Below are 19,191 nucleotides of genomic sequence, written 5' to 3'. Positions count from 1 at the left end.
GGTTGATCTACTGGGATCTCAGGTTGGATCTACTGGGATCTCAGGTTGGATCTACAGGGATCTCAGGTTGGATCTACAGGGATCTCAGGTCGGATCTACTGGGATCTCAGGTTGGATCTACAGGGATCTCAGGTTGGATCTACTGGGATCTCAGGTTGGATCTACTGGGATCTCAGGTTGGATCTACTGGGATCTCAGGTTGGATCTACTGGGATCTCAGGTTGGATCTACTGGGATCTCAGGTTGGATCTACTGGGATCTCAGGTTGGATCTACTGGAGCCGTTTCTCAAAATGTTTTATACTATTAACCGCTCTCCATTTCTCGTTACCAAGTAAGTTTTTATGCTTAAACTTATTTTGAGTAAATACCAATAGTCCCACTGCCTTTAAAGTGTTTTGCGTAAAAAGCATTCGGCTGAAGGCTGACTACTTTCTTCAACAACAAAACTAGCCACTAGGCATAATAATTCTTTGAATTACCTGTCTTAAGGTGAAATTACCAGACCTGGGAGAACAAAACTAGCCACTAGGCATAATAATTCTTTGAATTACCTGTCTTAAGGTGAAATTACTAGACCTGGGAGAATGTTTGACCAACCCTGTGTTTTGTGGCGTTTGTAATTTTGTGCTTGATAAACCTCAATCTTTCCCAATCTGACTTCAAGCTACTCCACTTCTGGAAGGATACCTGTAAATAAAATCAGTACAGCAAGTTTTAGTGCAGAATTGAAGATAAAAGGTATTAATGGAGTGAGGGGGGGGGGGGGTATGATTTTGAAATATCAGTACGCCAATGTGAAATAACACAATGTATCGCTCTTTTTTTGTATAATAAATATTATAATATGAAAAACAACAGGGCCTTGACAACTTCCATGTTCTATACATACATCACATTTAATGCAAAGTAATATTTTAATGAGTGTGTGACGCGTCGCGTTTTTAACAACTTAATTTTTCTTAATTTCCCTGTTGAAAACTCATTTGTTTAAAGCTTCTTTTTTGTAATTTGCCTATTTGTATCTTGTATCTTTCTCTAATTGTTTATTTTATTGTTTCTTTTATGCGCTTAGAGGCTTTTGCATTAGGCGCTTTACAAATGTCTTATTATTATTATTATACTTTTCCAAAGCGCGTCGTAAGATTTAGTGTCAAGGTCATTGAAAATTCCACATTATTCCGCACAGGAAGGTCGTTTGATCATGTTTTTGTTTTATTTAAAATGTTGAGATTTGCTTGTTGCGAGTACATGATACACTCAAAAATGAAATTTACTTGATATTCCTCATTTTGATAGTGCGGGTCACAAATGCATTGCCCTTTTTTGCGATGTCTCACTCTCCAATGGCAAGTTATCTTAGTCTGAGAAAGAGGCTATCATGAATAGCATTCTTCATTCTAATTCACTGCGTTACAATATCATACATTGGCATTCCCATTGTGACCAAACCTGAAGTTAAACTGGAAAAAAAAGTATTCAAATATTCTGATTCTAATATTACAAACCAACCTCAACGACATGAAATCCAAGTAGATGTATGTGGCGCTTGGCCATCAAGGAACGTCCAGTTAGTTGTTTCCTTCCAAATAGATAGTCGCTTGGTCCCCATGTGAGAATGGCAACTCTGAAAAGGAGAATACAGTTCATGTGATATGTTTACAGTAATAAACACAGTAATGCAGTATTCAACCTCAGTCTCACAAGTAATGATGTTATGGTTGATCGACTTCTGTATGGCTCATAGCCTTACAGCGGCTCACTTGTGATGCCAAAAACCTTCCACTCGGAGTGTCACTTGGATTAGCCAAGCAGGCCATGCAAAAAATGCCATCGACCACATATTAATAGATTCCAAGGTTCAAAGGAATCTGCATGATTGCTAGTCCTTCAGTGCATGCATCGACACTGACCAAAGACTTCTGGTTCTCTGCAACCTGAAACTTAAGTTTGGTCAACGCCCCAAGGCCAGTGGCACACACAATCAAAAACTGAGCACTAAATCTCTGAAATCACACTCAATGCCGTCATTTGCATGAATAAAAAAAACTGGAAGAAATTGCATGTGTTATCCACGAAGAGACTCTAATAGCTGGTGGACCACAGATCCCACATCATAATCAACCCTACCTGACAGAGAAAACTCTATGGCTTGTTGAAAAGAATAAGCAAGCAATTGGAACTGCAGCCTTAACCATTCTCAGAAAGGAGGTCAAACAAGCCTGCAAGAGGGACCTAAAAGAATGACTAAACAATAACTAATCAAAGATGAACTCAATCTACTACCAACATGATGTACGCGCGCTCGCTTTTCAGTACAGCTAAACTGGCTCTTGTGAAAGCTAGACCACAAGCCCCCCATACCAAGGACAGCAATGAAGTCACATTGCAGACAGTAGTGGAAGTGCTATGCAGATGGCACCAATATGCTGAATTCCTCTTTGACTCAAACTTAACACGTCCAGTCACAACCAACAGCTCACACACAGCGTCATCCATGTTGGGTAACAACAAGGCCGCAGGCCACAGGACCTTGATGGCAGCATCCACCACGACTGCGGCAGAGGATGAGCAGGTATTCCAGGCCGTATAGGAATATACACAACGCAGTCTGTCTGATATGGTCTGAAGGCAAGTGGCCACCATCTATGACAACTTCAGTGCATATCCCCCCTTAACAAGAAGATTGACCAAGGTGACTGCAGCAACTACAGGACACTCGCAATGATTAGCCATGCAAGCAAGATAGTCCCTGGCATCGTGCAACATCAACTTGTAGTAGTTGCTGAGCAGGTTGTTAAACCCAACTCAGTGCAGGTTTGTTCATGGTAAGGGCCGATGATATCTTCACCTCGAAGGGAGAGTCTTGTCGATTACAAGAAGGCCTCCGACAGTGTCAGCCTTATGTTGTGCCTCATCTAAAAATCTGCACATTTATGCCTGAGGCGCATCAACTGGAAAGGTGGACTGACCGATGACTTCACATCACCAGCTGAGATTAAGGCAGAGATGTCCCCTCTCTTCGTCTATGTTTAGTCTGTACACAAAGGCACTCATGTGGGAATCATACCAGTGCACTACTCACACCTGTGCTTTCGATGTCAATGGCAGCTAGGAACTGAGAAAGAGGAACTGAGAAAAGCAGACGATCTAGCCATATTCGCACTGAGCCTTGCAGGTGCAGAAGAGTCACTGCAGATACTGGGCGTCATCTCCAATGAGTACGGGCTCGCCATACACCTAGGGAAGACGGAGCATATGGCTATACCGAGCATAGACATAAGCAATACAGCAACTTCTAATGAAGCTCACAGAGGCATTTAGCATGTCCCGTGTCTTATACTGTGCTAACACACTCACACTCGAAGCTGCAGACAGCTTTGGTAGATACATCTAGCGCCAGCTACTCAAAATACGCTGGCCAACCTATGTCACAACAGGCGTGGTCTCTCTGGCAACAAAATCATGGAACATAACCTCTTGGCTTGGCCATACAGAACAACAGGGTGGCCTTGCAGCAGTGCTTGATGGAGCCCCACTTGGACACCGCCGTTGGGTTGGAAGACCAAAACTCTGCTGGATCGACGGAATCACCAGGTGGAGTGGCCTCAGCGTGGCTGAACAAATCTACAGCGATGCAAAAGCAGATATATACAGCTTAAGGAATTTCTCACCAAAGTATTTGAGATGCTCAATTCCCAAGCACTCCATCCTTTGCCATCAATTGAGCTGGACTTGCCTTTACACGCATAGCTTTTCATGTTTTCTTTATCTTCAAGACAACTTCTCTTTTTATACAAATTTTGGCTCTTTATTTTAGGCGAGTTTAATTTTGATTTGTTAATAACTTGAACTTAAAGAGTTTTAGCTTTGTTGTGAATTATCCGCAGCTTAAGGAATTTCTCACCAAAGTATTTGAGATGGTCAATTCCCAAGCACTGGACATAATATTAGTTCAATGAATCAGTTGTATTCTTAAGAAATAGTGTGGTTACGGTATGGACCATATACTCTTTATTTTAGGCTCAGACTACTGGATCGTGAATAGCCACACCGATTCAGCCACACACATCCTGGTGCTATGATGCTTTCTTGGGTCATGACCTAGATGCCCAGATTGCCCACCCCGTACATCTGAGACCCTAATGCCGCAGCCCAGCAAGGCACAAGTCTATAAGATTTATTTAGATCTAACCTTTGATGTCTATCGTGACAATAATGGCAACCTACTTTCCACTAGTGGAGCTCGTCCACTAACTGATTGAGGATCAAACTTGGACTTCACGTCTAGATTTTACTATTTTATTTTGCACCTTTTACATTTTAGTATAATTCAATGTTCAGGATCCTGTTTATTATACAGTTTATATTTGACATTTCTTTTGTACGATGATTTACAGAGTTTCTTTTTTGTCCATAAAATAAAAAATTCTCTAACTTTGGACTTGGACTGTCATGACTGCAAATAAGATTTAGATTTTGATACAAATATGGTTGACTCAACAACAAAACTCACTTTTGCTAACTGACACTGATTCATAGCAGTTTGATTGTTGTCCAATGCAACCGTGGCTTCACACTTACCTTGTGAGGCTTTGATGAAGCTTGTCAATGCTGATCAAACCTGGATCAACTGTTTCTTTACAGTAGCTGACAGGCAAAGGTGTGTCATCCCCATTCAGAACAACAACAGCATCTTTTAAAAGAGAAAATACATATTATTTACCATATTGTATTACCCATCATAGTAAAACAAGGGTACATTAGTTCTAGTTCACTATAGGAGAGTGTGAATATCAGTAAAAAATAGATTTTAAGAAATAAAAACAAATAATTATGGTTTGAATGAGCCCACATAAATTCAAAGATACACCCCCATCACAGATCACCCCCACCTCATTTTGATAAACCTAACCCTTTGATATGCATCCATGTCGGCACAACAAGGCTTGGTATAATTACTAACACTAAAAAACTGTTTTATAATTTCATTTGGAGGTATGAGGGGCCGTTTATGACTAAATGAGCAAAACCACATATATAAGAGCAAAACCATATAATATAAGAGCAAAACCATACATATAACAGTAAAACCATATATATATAAGAGCAAAACCAACTTCCAAGACCAACTCTCAATGTAGCACACCTAATGTAGTCTATGTCATATCATGTAAGAGATGTGGGCTACAATATGTGGGAGAGACTAAGACAAATCTCAGTCTTCGCTTTGCGAATCATGTCTCTTCCACAAAGACCAAGAAACCGTACCCGGCCTCTATCCACTTCAACAGCCCCAATCATAGTGTCAATTATGTTGAACTTCTGGTGATTGAAGCTTGCGATGGTGATGACACACACCGCAAGCATTTATAGAGAATCACACTGGATTCACAAACTCAAGTCAGTCCAACCCTTTGGACTAAACACAAACAATGGTGTTAAATAACTTCCAATTACCCTCCACTTCAATCCTGCCTGAGAACTAATATGTTGTATATATTTTGTAAATATAGTATAAATAATAATGTTTTAAAGACACTGGACACTATTGGTAATTGTCAAAGACCAGTCTTCTCACTTTGTGTATCTCAACATATGCATAAAATAACAAACCTGTGAATATTTGAGCTCAATCGGTCGTCAAAGTTGCGAGATAATAATGAAAGAAAAAACAACCTTGCCACACGAAGTTGTGTGCTTTCAGATGCTTGATTTCGAGACCTCAAATCCTAAACTTGAGGTCCCAAAATCAAATTCGTGGAAAATTACTTTTCTCGAAAACTATGTCACTTCAGAGGGAGCCGTTTTATACTATCAACCTCTCCCAAATAATCGTTACAAAGTAAGGTTTTATGCTAATATTTATTTTGACTAATTACCAATAGTGTCCACTGCCTTTAAAGTTGTTTTTAGAAATTCGTTACTATAACTATCTCATGTATTAAAGTAACCCCTTTTTTCCACAGGTCCCTCACACCTATTTCTAATATCATCCAACCTTTGATCTTGCTACTCTTTATTAATTGACCATTGTTAGTTGCATCATGGTGCAACTTGCTCTCTAATCCTACCCTTTCATGTTTCCCTGCGTCATTAACGAACAATGCATTTACCACTTTATGGTCCAGTAATCCATCCTTTCATACCAAACATCCTTTGTCCTCACCACTTTACTCCTATTGGTTCAAAGCCACCAATTGTTTCTGAAATAGAAACTTTGATTGGCTGTAATTTTCCCGCTTCTTTCTGGATCCTTCCCTTAATCCCTTTCTCCTTTCTATTTCTATAAATGGATATGTGGGTGCGTTCATTTAGCTTCCCTGGGTCGACCCTGGTCTGCCCGGTACGTTCGAATAGTTTTGACGGGGCTTACCCCACTCAATTTCATTAAGCCTGTATTGGCACAAAATCAATGATTTTCATTCCTGATTTTAACCTTTGACAGCTGTTGAAGTCCTTTGTATGAGACTTTTTTATGTGTTATATTTATGGGTGTACATGTCTTATATGAAACTACGTCCAATATAATATATTTTTTAATCATTATATAATTGTCTTTGCTCCTAAATATATGGGTTTGCTGTTATTCATATGGCTTTGCTCTTATATGGTTTTGCTCTTATATATATGGGTCTGCTCTTATATATATGGGTTTGCTCTTATATATATGGGTCTGCTCTTATAAATATGGGTCTGCTCTTATATATATGGGTCTGCTCTTATATATATGGGTCTGCTCTTATATATATGGTTTTGCTTTATATGTATGGTTTTGCTCCTTTATGTATGGTTTTGCTCTTATATAAATGGTTTTGCTCTTTTATGTGGTTTTGCTCATTAAGTCACAGTTAAGGGCCTCTTTTACAAAGGCAAAGTGTGCTAGTGGTACCGGAGTGCTACCTTTCAGGGGTGAAGTGGGCAGCACCTACTTTAGAATTTAAGGTACTGAGAAGAAGAATTTTCAAGGAATTTTCAATTTAATTTTTAGAGGGCATAAATATATTAACAATTAATTGACAATTTTAGGTCAAACAAATCTAAATGTATCCATTGATTATCAGTTGTCGGGTTATTTCTTGAGAAAATTTTGAACATTTTGAGGTGCGGAATTCCACCTAAAAAAATCAACATCATTCACCTCAAACTCAAGTTCAAGTTATGTGTGTCCCTAGTGGCCTACCTGTTGTATGAAACATGGAGGGAGCCAAACTATTATGTGATGCGGGTTTTAACACTTGTTATACATGTACATACACGAACATGTTATGTATGGGGAATATAAATGTCCTTTATTATTATGACAGACATTATGAAACAGAAACGCATGAACTGAAAAAGAGATGCTTGTAGTAGTCTTTACCACCAATACAAAACAAATGAACAGAGACAAGTACCACAGCACACACTTAATACTGATTCACAAAAACATACATTTGTACATACCTAACTGGTATCCAGCTAAAAGGCGGACATTTGTCATGCAGAACTTTGGCCCACCAACCACTGCTTCTAATGTTTTTACAACACTTTTATGCAGCTTGGAAGTTTTGACTTTGAAAGCCTCAGGAAAATACAGAAGAGAAAGATACGGGCCTTGGTAACCTTTGCACTCCAGTTTTGCATAAGTATTCAATTGCAATAACTTCAGTTGATAAACAGCTCTCTGTTTTTTCATACAAGTGTCTGTGTATAAAAAAAGGTATTTATAGTTAATTAAAAAAATAGTTTTATAATTAGAACCTTGCAATACACAAGAGGATCATACAGCTTCTCTAGTAATCTGCAATGCATAAAGATAAACAGAACATTTCACCCTTGTTGGGCGATTTTGGGATGATAATGATAGACTTAAACTTAACTAGAAAGGTCTTCCAAAAGTAGAAATAACATCCACTAAAATATCCCCCCAAAAATGGCCCATTTTGTGGGAACTTGAAAACAATTGAGGTCAAGTGACATGACCCAGCCATATATAAAATGTACATTTGTTCCATGTAAACCCTTTATTCTTATTTGGGTTTTGAAGTCATAGCAGTAATGATTCAAAGAATGGCAAAATTATGGCCAGATGCAAATGAAATAAACCATTTACATTCCATGTCAGACCAATGCACTTTTTTACCTCATGTCTTCCGATTTTGATAAAAATTGTGGCGATTGTAGGTCCTTATGAGCAATGAATGCACACCAATTTTTAGCCTGATCGGACTTAGCATGTGGTCAGGGCAGAAAGCACTAAAATCTGATATTTTTAGGGTGAAATACCACCTTTTGGGTAAAAATATGTCATGACCATGTCAATTCTCATCACATATGCAAATTTGGTATCAAAATGATGAGAATTGCATGCTCAAATCAATTCCTTTGTAAAAAAAGTTTTTTTTCTGAAATGTAGGTCACTGTACCTGTGTATCATGACCTTTGACCCAGTTTTTGAAATAATGTATCATTCCAAAAATCAATGAAATAAAAATCACTTGCTAAAGCATGTCTTCCTCTATAAAGAATCCACTAGGAAACATTTGGGCTCTTCAAAATTTACAGCGTTATGACTATTTTTGTACAAGTCACCGCGATCTTTAATAAGTTATCGTGACCTTTGAACCAAATTTAGAAACAATGCATCATTCCAAAAACAGTCTTAAAGTTGTAAATTTTGAAGAGCCCAGTTGTTTCTTAGTGAATTCTGACAGAGGATGAAATGCTCTATCAAGTGATTTTCATTTCGTTGATTTTTGGAATGATGCGTTATGTCAAAAATTGGGTCAAAGGTGATGATAACATATTAAAGATAAGATTACAGTGACCTACATTTCAGAAAATTTATTTTTGACAAAAGAATTGATTTGAGCATGCAATTCTCATCATTTTGACACCAAATTTGCATATTTTGTGTAATAAAAATTGACATGGTTATGACATATTTTTACCAAAAAGGTGGTACTTTACACTTAAAATGTCAGATTTTGGTTTTTGCCCTGACCACATGGTAAGTCGGATCGGGCTAAAAATTGGTGTGCATTCATTGCTCATTAGGACCTACAAGCACAGCAATTTTTATCAAAATCGGAAGACATGAGGTAAAAAAGTGCGTTGGTTCGACATGGAATGACCCTTATTTAACTTTTAGTTTGTAATGTTCAAAGTTCTCTCAAACTAGTTTTCTCTTTAAATACTGTACAATCTGGTCCATCAGGAAGTAAACATGTTCGGTAAAACTGCATTAAGTTCAGTAGATGTAATGCAAAAACCTACCAGGTGCATTTCTTGTAATAAAATGTGGATCCATCAGGACATGCTTCAATAAAGTAATTGAACATATTTGAAGCACTGCAAGAGAAAAGGCAATGTCAATTTGAACTTGTGGTGTCACTTTCTGCCAGTTTAACATAGTCAGTCTATCATCAACTTTCTCTGTAAAAGATTGAAAGTCCTGTATCCTATAACACAGCTGACTTATTGCAAAGAGAAGATAACTGATGTCATCAACACCAATGGATTGCAAGTTGTCTTCTTGCACAAGGTGAGTAGCAATGGTATCCAGAAGGTCTGTGTTGTGTATCCTAAGAAGAGCATAACACAGAGCAGCACGACTAATAGTTGAAACACTACAATTTGGTAGCTGCTTCTTCAGGAAAACAGCAAACACTTTGTAGAGGGAATCATGGTGAAAACTCAGTTTAGACATTGCTTGTAGCAGCTCCAATACTAGATGTACCTCCCACTCTTGTCTCTTTTCAAGACTTTCAAAGGAAACTGCTCGAAGAATTGGCAGTGAACGTATCTTATTGTTGCTAAGAGCCTCTGATAACTGCACTAATTCCTTGAAACTGAAGTGGTGCACAATTTCAGCTGTTTTGTCTTCTAGGCATCTTATCAGAGAAGGAGAAAAGTATTTAGCTGAGCTATGGAGTCTAATAACAATTTGTGGATTCTGTAACTCCCTCCATCTGAACTCAATTGCTTCAGCCGCTTCTTTCAAAAGTGCATTAGTTTCCTCAAAACTTGACAACAATTTGTAATGGTAGAGTAGTACTGCAATATCATACACGTGAAATGAGCGAAGGCGTCCTCTGCATTCTGGCACCAACTTTTTAATGAGATCTTGCGATACATGTGTCGAGTCTAAATTTAGCACATTACATATTGAAGAGACAATACTTCTGCCCAACATCTTAGTCGCATCTTCAGTTACAACAGTGTACAAATGTTTCAACTGGTTGCTACTGAATTGTTTGTTTGCCACTTCACTGTATTTGTCTGTCTGATAAAATTTGTTGATGATACTAAGTGCCACTGAAGCCTGATTGCCATTTATGTGTTCATTTTCGGTAAGCTTTAGAACTTCTTCAATAGACTCACATTTTTTAATTCTTTGAATCCATGAATTAAGACCTGAATGTGAATTTGACAAGTCATGAACTATAGGTGTTATATTTATAGAGAACATTCCTTTAGCATAGCTTGTGTTGATGACCATAGGTCTTTTGGCCCAAACAGACAGTGGCTGAACTGATGAACAGTTTCTGTTGCAAACAGGTTTTATTACAGTCGGCCAATAGTACTTGAAGATTAATTTCACTGCATTTGATGCCATAGCTGAACTGGTGTCACAGCCTGTACATTAGCATCACTCCAACCTGTGAAATAATAAGAACAATATAAAAAAGTGAATAATATTTAATGATTTCCTGAACATAAAGCAAATAAAATACTTTCTTATCAGTTCAACTTCTTGATTTGCTACCTGTGGTTCACCACATTTACAGGGACTGGTTCGATTAGTTAGGCTTCTTTAGCCTTGTTCCTATTGGACTTTTTTTGTTAAAGTACCACAACTTTTCTGTAGAATAACAAATAAAATCCAATGGTGACGCGTGATAAACTGCCCTCCCTGCAAAAAAGGTTGCGGAAGACTACCGCATGGTAAACTGCCCTCGATTTTTTTATTTTTATGACTTCATTTAAAAAAATGGGAGTTACGTAAGGTTAACAGAATCCTCTGTGATTGGTTATTTATATGGGCCGAGTAGTGCTTCTGTTTTCAGGATTCACCCTTTTTTTACAATAGATTGGAGTCACTGGGTACACCATTTCGCGGGGTTCATAATTTTAATTTTAAGGAAATATTATTTGAGTGGCCACTTGCGACTTCAGATTTCCGAGGAGAGGACAATGTGTTTGTCAGCCTTGATGATTGAGCTGGTTATTGACAACTGAGCTATAGTTGTTTCCAAATCTAATTCTGAAGAAGTATATCTTTTTATGAGCAATTGAGTGCTCCGACAGCTTTAAGTACGACCCTCAGTAATTGCTTCAACTGATTATTAGGCAGATTCATGAGCGTACATAAACTAGAACAACATGCAAGTAATCATGTTTTTGTTTTGTTTAATAACTTAATTTGAGAAATCATTTGCTTGATTTAGATATTGAGAACAACTAATTTTAACTTTGTGTTTAAAGAAGAATTTCCTTTAAAACAAATCAGTGGAGCTTTTATTTTAGTTAATTTTGTCAAAACGATGAGTGTTCCACCAAACAGTCTTAGACTTGTGTTTGAAACAAAGTGTAGCGTTTTCCAAGCATTGAGATGTCCACTATTGGTATTAGTTTTTGTATCTAATATTGCAGTGGAAATAACATGTTATTATGTGTATACTTTCCAGGGTCCCATTCTGGGAGAAGTAACCCCACTACCTGTGAAGGGAGAGACGCACATGGGGAAGAGATGTTGTACTATTAGGCGTGAAGGGAGAGACGAAAGAGTTTGAGAACCTCACGCGGAGGAATTGTTGTTCAGCAGGCCTGATGCCAATACCCCAAGCTAACAAAACGGGCTGATAAGCCTATCGTGATGATGATTATTCAGTGGATTGTGTTTTGTAATTGCTCATGTATTTATAAATATATATTAATTATTGTGCTGTAAATAGTAGACTTGTAAATAAATATAAAAAGTTACTTTCAGCAACGAAATGGTGGCAATGTGTGTGATTTGAACCTCTTATGTGTGTGTTAAACTAAATCTACCGAAGGTTATGTCCAGATTTTGCCAACTCCAAATTCCAGGATGTGAATTTGGGGGCTTGTCCGGGAAAACCTAAAATAATTGGAAAAGAGAACCGGTAGACACACACAAGAGTCACTCAGAATCAATTTATATTGTGATTTATATTGTTGTGATTTACATTGTGATATATATATAGAACTCTTCCCAAGTTATGCAGTTGTTCAGCACCAAGTTGTGAAATGTTGGAATTGACCATGCTGTGCAATCAAAGATTAAACGGTCAAGTGCATCAATTGTTTGCGCAAGTTAGATCAGTCTTCAACCAATCCACTAAGTATTCGGTAAAGTATTTCAGAATTGTTATCTTGCTCATTGTGATAGGCTTCGCAATCATGGAATTTGAGAAGTTTTTAACACTTGGCAAAACCCTGGGTTTAGTAGGCAAAGATTTGATAGAGTTTGCAAATGATAGAGAGGAAGCAGTTCCCATTGAACAAGGGAAGCGTGACGAACTACAGAAGAAAGAGCTTGAACTAAAGGAAATAGAGTTGAAGCTATAGGAACAAAAAAAAAGCTGACAATGCAGGAAGTAAAGCGGAACAATGCACAGTGAAGAGACCAAAACTCCCTTTATTCAATGATAGCCGAGAGGAAATAGATACGTGCACAATGTACTTGCGCAGACTTGAGCAAGCTAACAAATACTCTGATCAAAAAGCTGCCCTTTTGCATCGATACAATTTGACTGATGAAGGCTTTAGATTTAAGTTAAGAAATGCCAGACGTGAAATAAGGGAAACCTTCAGCCAATTCTCTGATCGATTCTTAAGTTATCTAAATCCTTGGGTAGAACTTGATGAAACGAGTAAAACACAATGGCCTTTGTGCTTTGCTCTTACGTGAACAAATTATCTCAATTTGCAGTAGAGAACTAGCGTTATACCTTAGTGAGCGTAAACCAGGTAAAACATTTACAAAATGACTAACTTAGCTGATAGGTATGTTGATGCACACAGACGAATGGATAGTGAAAAAACCTGTTAGAAAATTTGTGAATAGCGAACCACACCAATCGAGAACCAAGGTGAAACAATCACCAATGAATAGAGTTGATACCACAAGAATGCAAGATACACGAAATTGTTACGTTTGCGGTGGTAGAGGCCACATTACGCGAAATTGCAAGCACCACAACTAGCTATAGTAAACCTCACACAGTGAGCTTAGAAGTAGAGGAAAATATAACAGACACCGATATTGTTCAAGAAGTTGCTGCATGCATGACCATAACTGCATCGCTCTGCAATTGCTCTTGCGCAACTGATCAAAGTGTTGAATTATCTTGTGGGCATAAAATACCAATGATCAGTGCTGTGTGCACCACAGGAAAGCATGCCAGTACATGATGGTTTTTACAGTAGTTGTAAGAACGAGTTTAGTTCAAGATAACCAATTGCTAAAGACAAGGCAAAAATGCATTCTTCGGGACTGTACGGCGTGCATGTCCCTCTTGCACGAATCGACATAGACTCACCTTACTATATAGGTACAGTAAATGCACTTTGTATGGACAATCCTCTATAACACCTCATCATAGGCAATTTAGGCGGTGTGAGAGAATCTCATGATCCTGTCTTAAATTGGCACCGAGTAAACACACACTGCGAAAGCAAATGTACCCAAGTTTCATGAAACAACGGCTGGGGTACAGAGACTAGAGAACAGAAAGAGAAGAAAGCGAAGGACTTGCGACCCCTTAAGGTTCTTGAAGCGCAAAACCTCTCTGAAAATCGCGAAGAAATCAGTCAAGCACAACACGAAGATACAATGCTAGATAAGCTGTGGATTTTAGCCGACTCAAACCATACTATAGGAAGGCCGGAAAAGACATCAAATCTAGGTATTTAGTTTCAAACGGGTTACTTTTTCGTAGCTTTACATCATCGTTGCTAGCACATTTAGGCTACTCTGGAAAAAAAATACAGAGGCTTAAAGAAGCCATGTGCCTTATATTATTTTCTAATATTTTTGGAGATTTTTATTTTTTAACCCTCATATCAATATTATTATTAATATTAAAATTTAAACATCAGCTTGTTGATTCAATTATCACTGTTTATTTATACGCTTTATTATAAATATTAAGACAAAAAATAAAAGAAAATAAATAAAAATCAGATTTGAAAGCCAGTAATTATTCACACTTTTTATTATTTTTTTTATTTTTTTTATTTTTTGCAAGTTACCATGGTAATTTTAAAAATTTAATAAAAAAATATTTTGAATAAAATGAAGACAACTGCTGGCTATAGAGTCATACACAGAGTCTCAAAGAACACTTGTAGTCACTGCAGATGTTTCTTCCATGTATTGCTTCATCGGGAAACCATACATTCTTGTTTGCCATGAAAACAGGAAAAACTCAAAACAAATGGGGCCAGTTGAAATCATGGAAGATCGGTGTGTGGTGTGAACATTTCAATGTCCATCAAGTTTTAATATATATTTGCATACTTCATATTAACAAATGAAGATAATTAGGGCATCGGTTGATATATGGCATCATTATTTTTTTCCCAATTCAAAGAAAATGGCATAATACCATGAAAACAGGTAAGAGGAGGATACAAGTGCAAATAACCAGTGGAGCCTTACGTGTTTCTAAGTTTTTGTCAAGGGAGAGGAGACTCTTTGCTTGGCAAATAAAACCAATTTTTTTGTATCTAGGGACTGTTTCAACGCGTGCAGAGAGGTAAAAGATTTGCCACGATTTTAGAGACACCTTGAAAACAGGACCTCCTACAGACCTACCAAGTCTCACGCATTAGGCGTGAGACTCACGCATTATGCTAGGAGTCCACTGGGCTAGCGCCAGTTGGTGCCAGTTTGCGCCAATGCAATTTACTGTGGCGCCTAGTGTCGCCAATAAGGTGCCTTGTGGCGTGTAGTGGCTCAAACTGGCCCGTAACGGCACCAAATTTGAATGTGGCGGCAAGAAAATTTCAAAATGTTTGAAATTTTCGTCGCGCCACTTGCATCGAGCAATCAGCGCGGGTGTCCGCCAAGTGGCACCAAATGGCGCGAACATATCGCCCTTTGGCGCAAACAATCCGCCTATTGGAATCCACTGGAATATTGCGCTAATGAGATTTCGCGCCACATGGCGCCAAGTGGCACCTTGTTTGCGCCACTACGCGCCAAATAATTCCAACAGAGGATGATAGCCTGCCAAAGCGCGCCAAATGGCACCTGATTGGTGACTACTTTGCGCCAAATGCCACCTGGTTGCCCTCCATTCGGCGCCACTTGCCGCCGTTAAAAGCAGGACTTTCTAACACACCTTTCAAGATTCGACTCTACAACGGCTCCACGCAGATTTTCCTTCACAATTTCTACAAGATTTCACACAATTTTCAACGAAGATGCAGCTGAGGAGGGTCTGAACCAGGTAGCGGTTGGCTGGCATTTATATAGTTGGCAAGTAGCGCCAAGCGACGGCAAGTTCAAACCAATTTGGTGACCTTTGGCACAAACTAATCACCAAGTGGCGCAAAGTAGCTGTCTATTGGCGCGAATGGCACCAACAGGGTGAATTTTAGAATCAAATGGCCATGTAATGGCCCGAACTGGCACAACATTTTGGAGCAAGCCGGGTGGCATTTGGCGCATGCCATATGGCACCCAGTTTATTCCACTTGGCGACACATGCCGAGCGGACATTAATTCGGCACCACAGCGAGCCACTACGCGCCAATCACATAATCTTTGGCGCGAACTGGCACAAACTGGTGCTGGCCCAGTGGACTCCTAGCATTAAGGGTCTGTCTCACGCTCTCACGCGCCGCAACCATTTTCTCACGCATTGGGGCCAGACCGGAGAAAAAAATAAAAAATAACGACAATGCATTGCCATTTGCGCACGTGTGAAGAAAAAAAAAAGTTTGCACAATCTTCAAATTGCACGCAGTTTATCAGAATCACCAACTTAAGCTGCCGTACAAACAAAGCGCAAATTTGCGCACGCTTTTGCTCTCCCCAGCAGATTCAGCAGACAATTCGGCAGAGCGCCAAACGCACATTGCGCACAAGTTTGTCCCGATTCGTTTAGCAAATTCATTCATTGCGCTCCATGAGCATAGACTCTTCAACAACAGGCAGAAGTAGTGAGCGGAGGATTTTAGGCATAATTTTTAGCCGCAATTGATCTTTTGGGGGGAAATAATCTGACACAATCGACCCTCCACATTTACCAGCACATCTCCTGTGTACCTCATGTGAGTTTGAAGTATACTGAAGAGGTTTTTGATGCGTTTTGAAACACTTTTTGTGTCCATAAATAAATTTCTGGGAAAAAACTGCGGCAGGAAAACAACAGTGAGTACTGAGCAGAAAATTTTATTTTTTTACGATGTTTTTTAATTTTATTTATTTATTTATTTCTTGTTTATTCTGGGAAATCCATTCAGTAAGAAAAACTCACTGATCTCCCAATGAGCGAGGATCGTGAAAAAAACGTACCCGTGTTCAAGTTCAATTCTTATGTTTTTCTTCATATCGGCCACGGCCAAGTTTAATGCACAGCCTATGGCAATAGAGGGCGCACACTAGGCGAGCGCCCTCTATCACTGGGGAGGTTTACAAACTGTGCTTTGAGGAGGCGCTAGTATGATTTTTTATGAACGGCAAAAAGTGATATTTTGTGAATAAAACTGAGGAGCGGCATCGTGGGGGAAATTGTTAACTATAAAAATTAAATATGTGTTAAGTTTTGCAGGTGTTTGTGTGAATGTTCTTTATTAATTATGTCAACAAATAGCATTATTAAATTAACCAGAATGGAATAAAATTAAAGAGTTTATGACTGGTGTTTTCTTTAATTTAAGATCAGTTGATCCTTTGATTTAAAATTGTAGCGTTAACACAGTAAAAATTTAGAACAATCTTTAAAAAACTTGAGGATGAAGGCATTGGTATACATCGATTATTTTTGTTATATTTACAAAGACAATTTCTAAAAACCAATGGCTATATACAATCAATTTTTTTGTTCAACTTTTGTTTTAATTAGTATAGGCCTTTAAAAGTATGTAACAATACTAGTTTCGTTTGACTCAAGATGAGCAGTCAGTTATTATCAATTCAGAACGTAGAAATTATCAAAGAAACAAGATCGGGCAGCTTTCCAGCTTTCTATTATTAGAGCCCCGGCCTATCAAACTTATTGTAACACACGCCCTCTTGTGGTGGCACATCACGGAAACACGAAGATGTACGAGTACAACGTACATGTACAATCGTGCGTATTTAGGACAACTTTGCAAGTGGTCTAACAAAACCTTTCTGCGGGAGAAGAAAACATAATCAAATTACACCAAGTTTTCACAAGTTTAACTTAAAAGTATGGGAATTAGCACTGACAAAGTCGCATTCAATTTTGATGATTGTCTCTGGAAGAAATCTTGATTCAAAAAATGGAAAACGCCGACAAAAATAGGTTTTTATGGTAAAAGCTATGCGACTAGCTGTACGATGTGCGGAATTTTATCGGCTACACGATGATGTAATCGTTATCTCATTTTGTGTAAACATGTGCTCCCGCATCGCAAAAAAACGTCTTCGGGCTTCTTCGGCGCTTTCCGAAGATTTCCGAAATCCGTTGTCCACGGGGTTCAAAGTTGACGTCATGCACAAACGAATGGGCGCTGCACGCCAGGCCAAGCCTCTTTTTTTTTTTTTTGCTCTCTTTTTTTTACAATATCTCCGAAACTATTCATCCGATTTCGAATATTTTCAAAATGTAAGCACGAGGAGAGAATGCTCCTGCCTGCTGTCAAGTCTCATAGTTATGAGTTGTACAAAATGTGAGTTATGATTTAATATATTTCGTTCTTTTTTTTCGGGGCTGTGTGTGTGTGTGTTTTGGTACACGTAAAATCAACTTGATGAAACTGCCTACTAGAAGTACTGAGACTGAGAGAGCAAGAATGCAGAACTGTGAAGACTTTGCAGAGAACAATATTATTGCTAGGAGCTGTGTTCAGTTCTGGCTGAAGCACAACATGATAATGTGTGGACACGATAAGAAGAAGACCTTTGCCAAGGTCTAAAAAACAAAGTTACCACTCACCTGTCTGACTGAGTTCTGTATGCACGTTGTAAATGGTAAACTGAAATGCACACGATAAACAATCACACGTGAGTAACTCACTAAGCCCCAACCTCGTTCCCAGGGATGATCGATCTCGCCGCGCCATTTTTTCCCAGCATGCCTTGCTTGATCATACTCGCTGCGTATTCGCTGCGTACGCAGCGCGCGGACCCGTTTTTTAAAGTCCGCAGTGCGTAAAAGAAAGCGCAGTGCGTAATCGTTTTTCGCAAATGCATATGAATTTTTCAAAATAAAAAATTAGGTCGTACACACTAATCGGAGGGGCCAGGACGCAGCCTTGGCGAACACCGGAGGTGCTGAGGAAGGGACAGGATGTGTCGTTGCCAACACGCACGGGGAAGGTGCTGCCGTCATGCAAGTCCTGAACCAGGTGAAGAAGAAACGGTGAAACTCCGTTTGCTTTCAGTGCTTTCCATAGGGCTTCCCGATCTATAGAGTCAAAAGCTACCTTAAAGACAGTGGACACTATTGGTAATTGTCAAAAACCAGTTTTGTCACTTGCTGCATCTCAACATATGCATAAAATAACAAACCTGTGACAATTTGACCTCAATCAATCATCGAAGTTGCGAGATAACAGTAGGGACCTTTAGATTCGAGTGAACGTGGACCTCGTTCATGTCGACCATGGTTGTGTTTTTTTTCCAAGTGACGTCATAACCATAGTTTTGGGCTCGTGACTCTATGGGGCGCCAAATGTAATTTTTTTTATTAAACGCAATTATTTACATACAATTTATTATATAACACATAATTAATTATTCATCCATTATTTATTTTTACCTTTATTAACAAATAATAAATTTTAAACAACACAATAATACATGACACACACCGAAAGCATAGAGAATCACACCGGATTCACCAACTCAAGACAGTCAAACCCTGAAGAATTTATTTTTTGTATATTTATTTTCTGTAAATAAAGTGTAAAATAATACAAAATTTGTTCGGTCATAAGTTTTTTTTTATATATATATATATAGGCCCTGGTTATAAAAACTGTC

General features: G+C 38.6%; 1 protein-coding gene across 2 annotated transcripts; it reads right to left on the bottom strand.

The window, feature by feature from the left end:
• Nucleotides 1-214: 214 nt before the first annotated feature.
• On the bottom strand, nt 215-18,943 carry LOC139937798 (FAST kinase domain-containing protein 4-like). Of its 2 annotated transcripts, none has more exons than XM_071933107.1 (6): nt 18,718-18,943; nt 9,258-10,642; nt 7,446-7,685; nt 4,584-4,695; nt 1,512-1,626; nt 215-689 (listed from the first exon to the last, which is right to left on the bottom strand). In XM_071933107.1, exons 2-6 carry the CDS (start codon nt 10,597-10,599, stop codon nt 573-575), a joined length of 1,926 nt encoding a protein of 641 aa, XP_071789208.1. In that variant the 5' UTR covers nt 10,600-10,642; nt 18,718-18,943; the 3' UTR covers nt 215-572. The 2 variants fall into 2 exon arrangements, with proteins under 2 accessions (XP_071789208.1, XP_071789207.1); XM_071933106.1 differs by lacking the exon at nt 18,718-18,943 and adding an exon at nt 18,143-18,248.
• Nucleotides 18,944-19,191: the final 248 nt, after the last annotated feature.

This window comes from Asterias amurensis, chromosome 5 (assembly GCF_032118995.1).
Source record: "Asterias amurensis chromosome 5, ASM3211899v1".
Classification (NCBI taxonomy): Eukaryota; Metazoa; Echinodermata; class Asteroidea; order Forcipulatida; family Asteriidae; genus Asterias; species Asterias amurensis.
The sequence above is the reverse complement of the archived record's forward strand: the minus strand, read 5'-3'. Positions and strand labels throughout refer to the sequence as shown.

Bases quoted from the DNA above. Each gene is read 5' to 3' on its own strand.
- LOC139937798 (XM_071933107.1), bottom strand. From the start codon at position 10,599: ATGGCATCAAATGCAGTGAAATTAATCTTCAAGTACTATTGGCCGACT. The intron at 1,627-4,583 runs GTAAGTGTGAAG...TCTCCTTTTCAG, and splicing joins CTTCATCAAAGCCTCACAAG to AGTTGCCATTCTCACATGGG. The intron at 690-1,511 runs GTTGGTTTGTAA...TTTTATTTACAG, and splicing joins TTGGATTTCATGTCGTTGAG to GTATCCTTCCAGAAGTGGAG.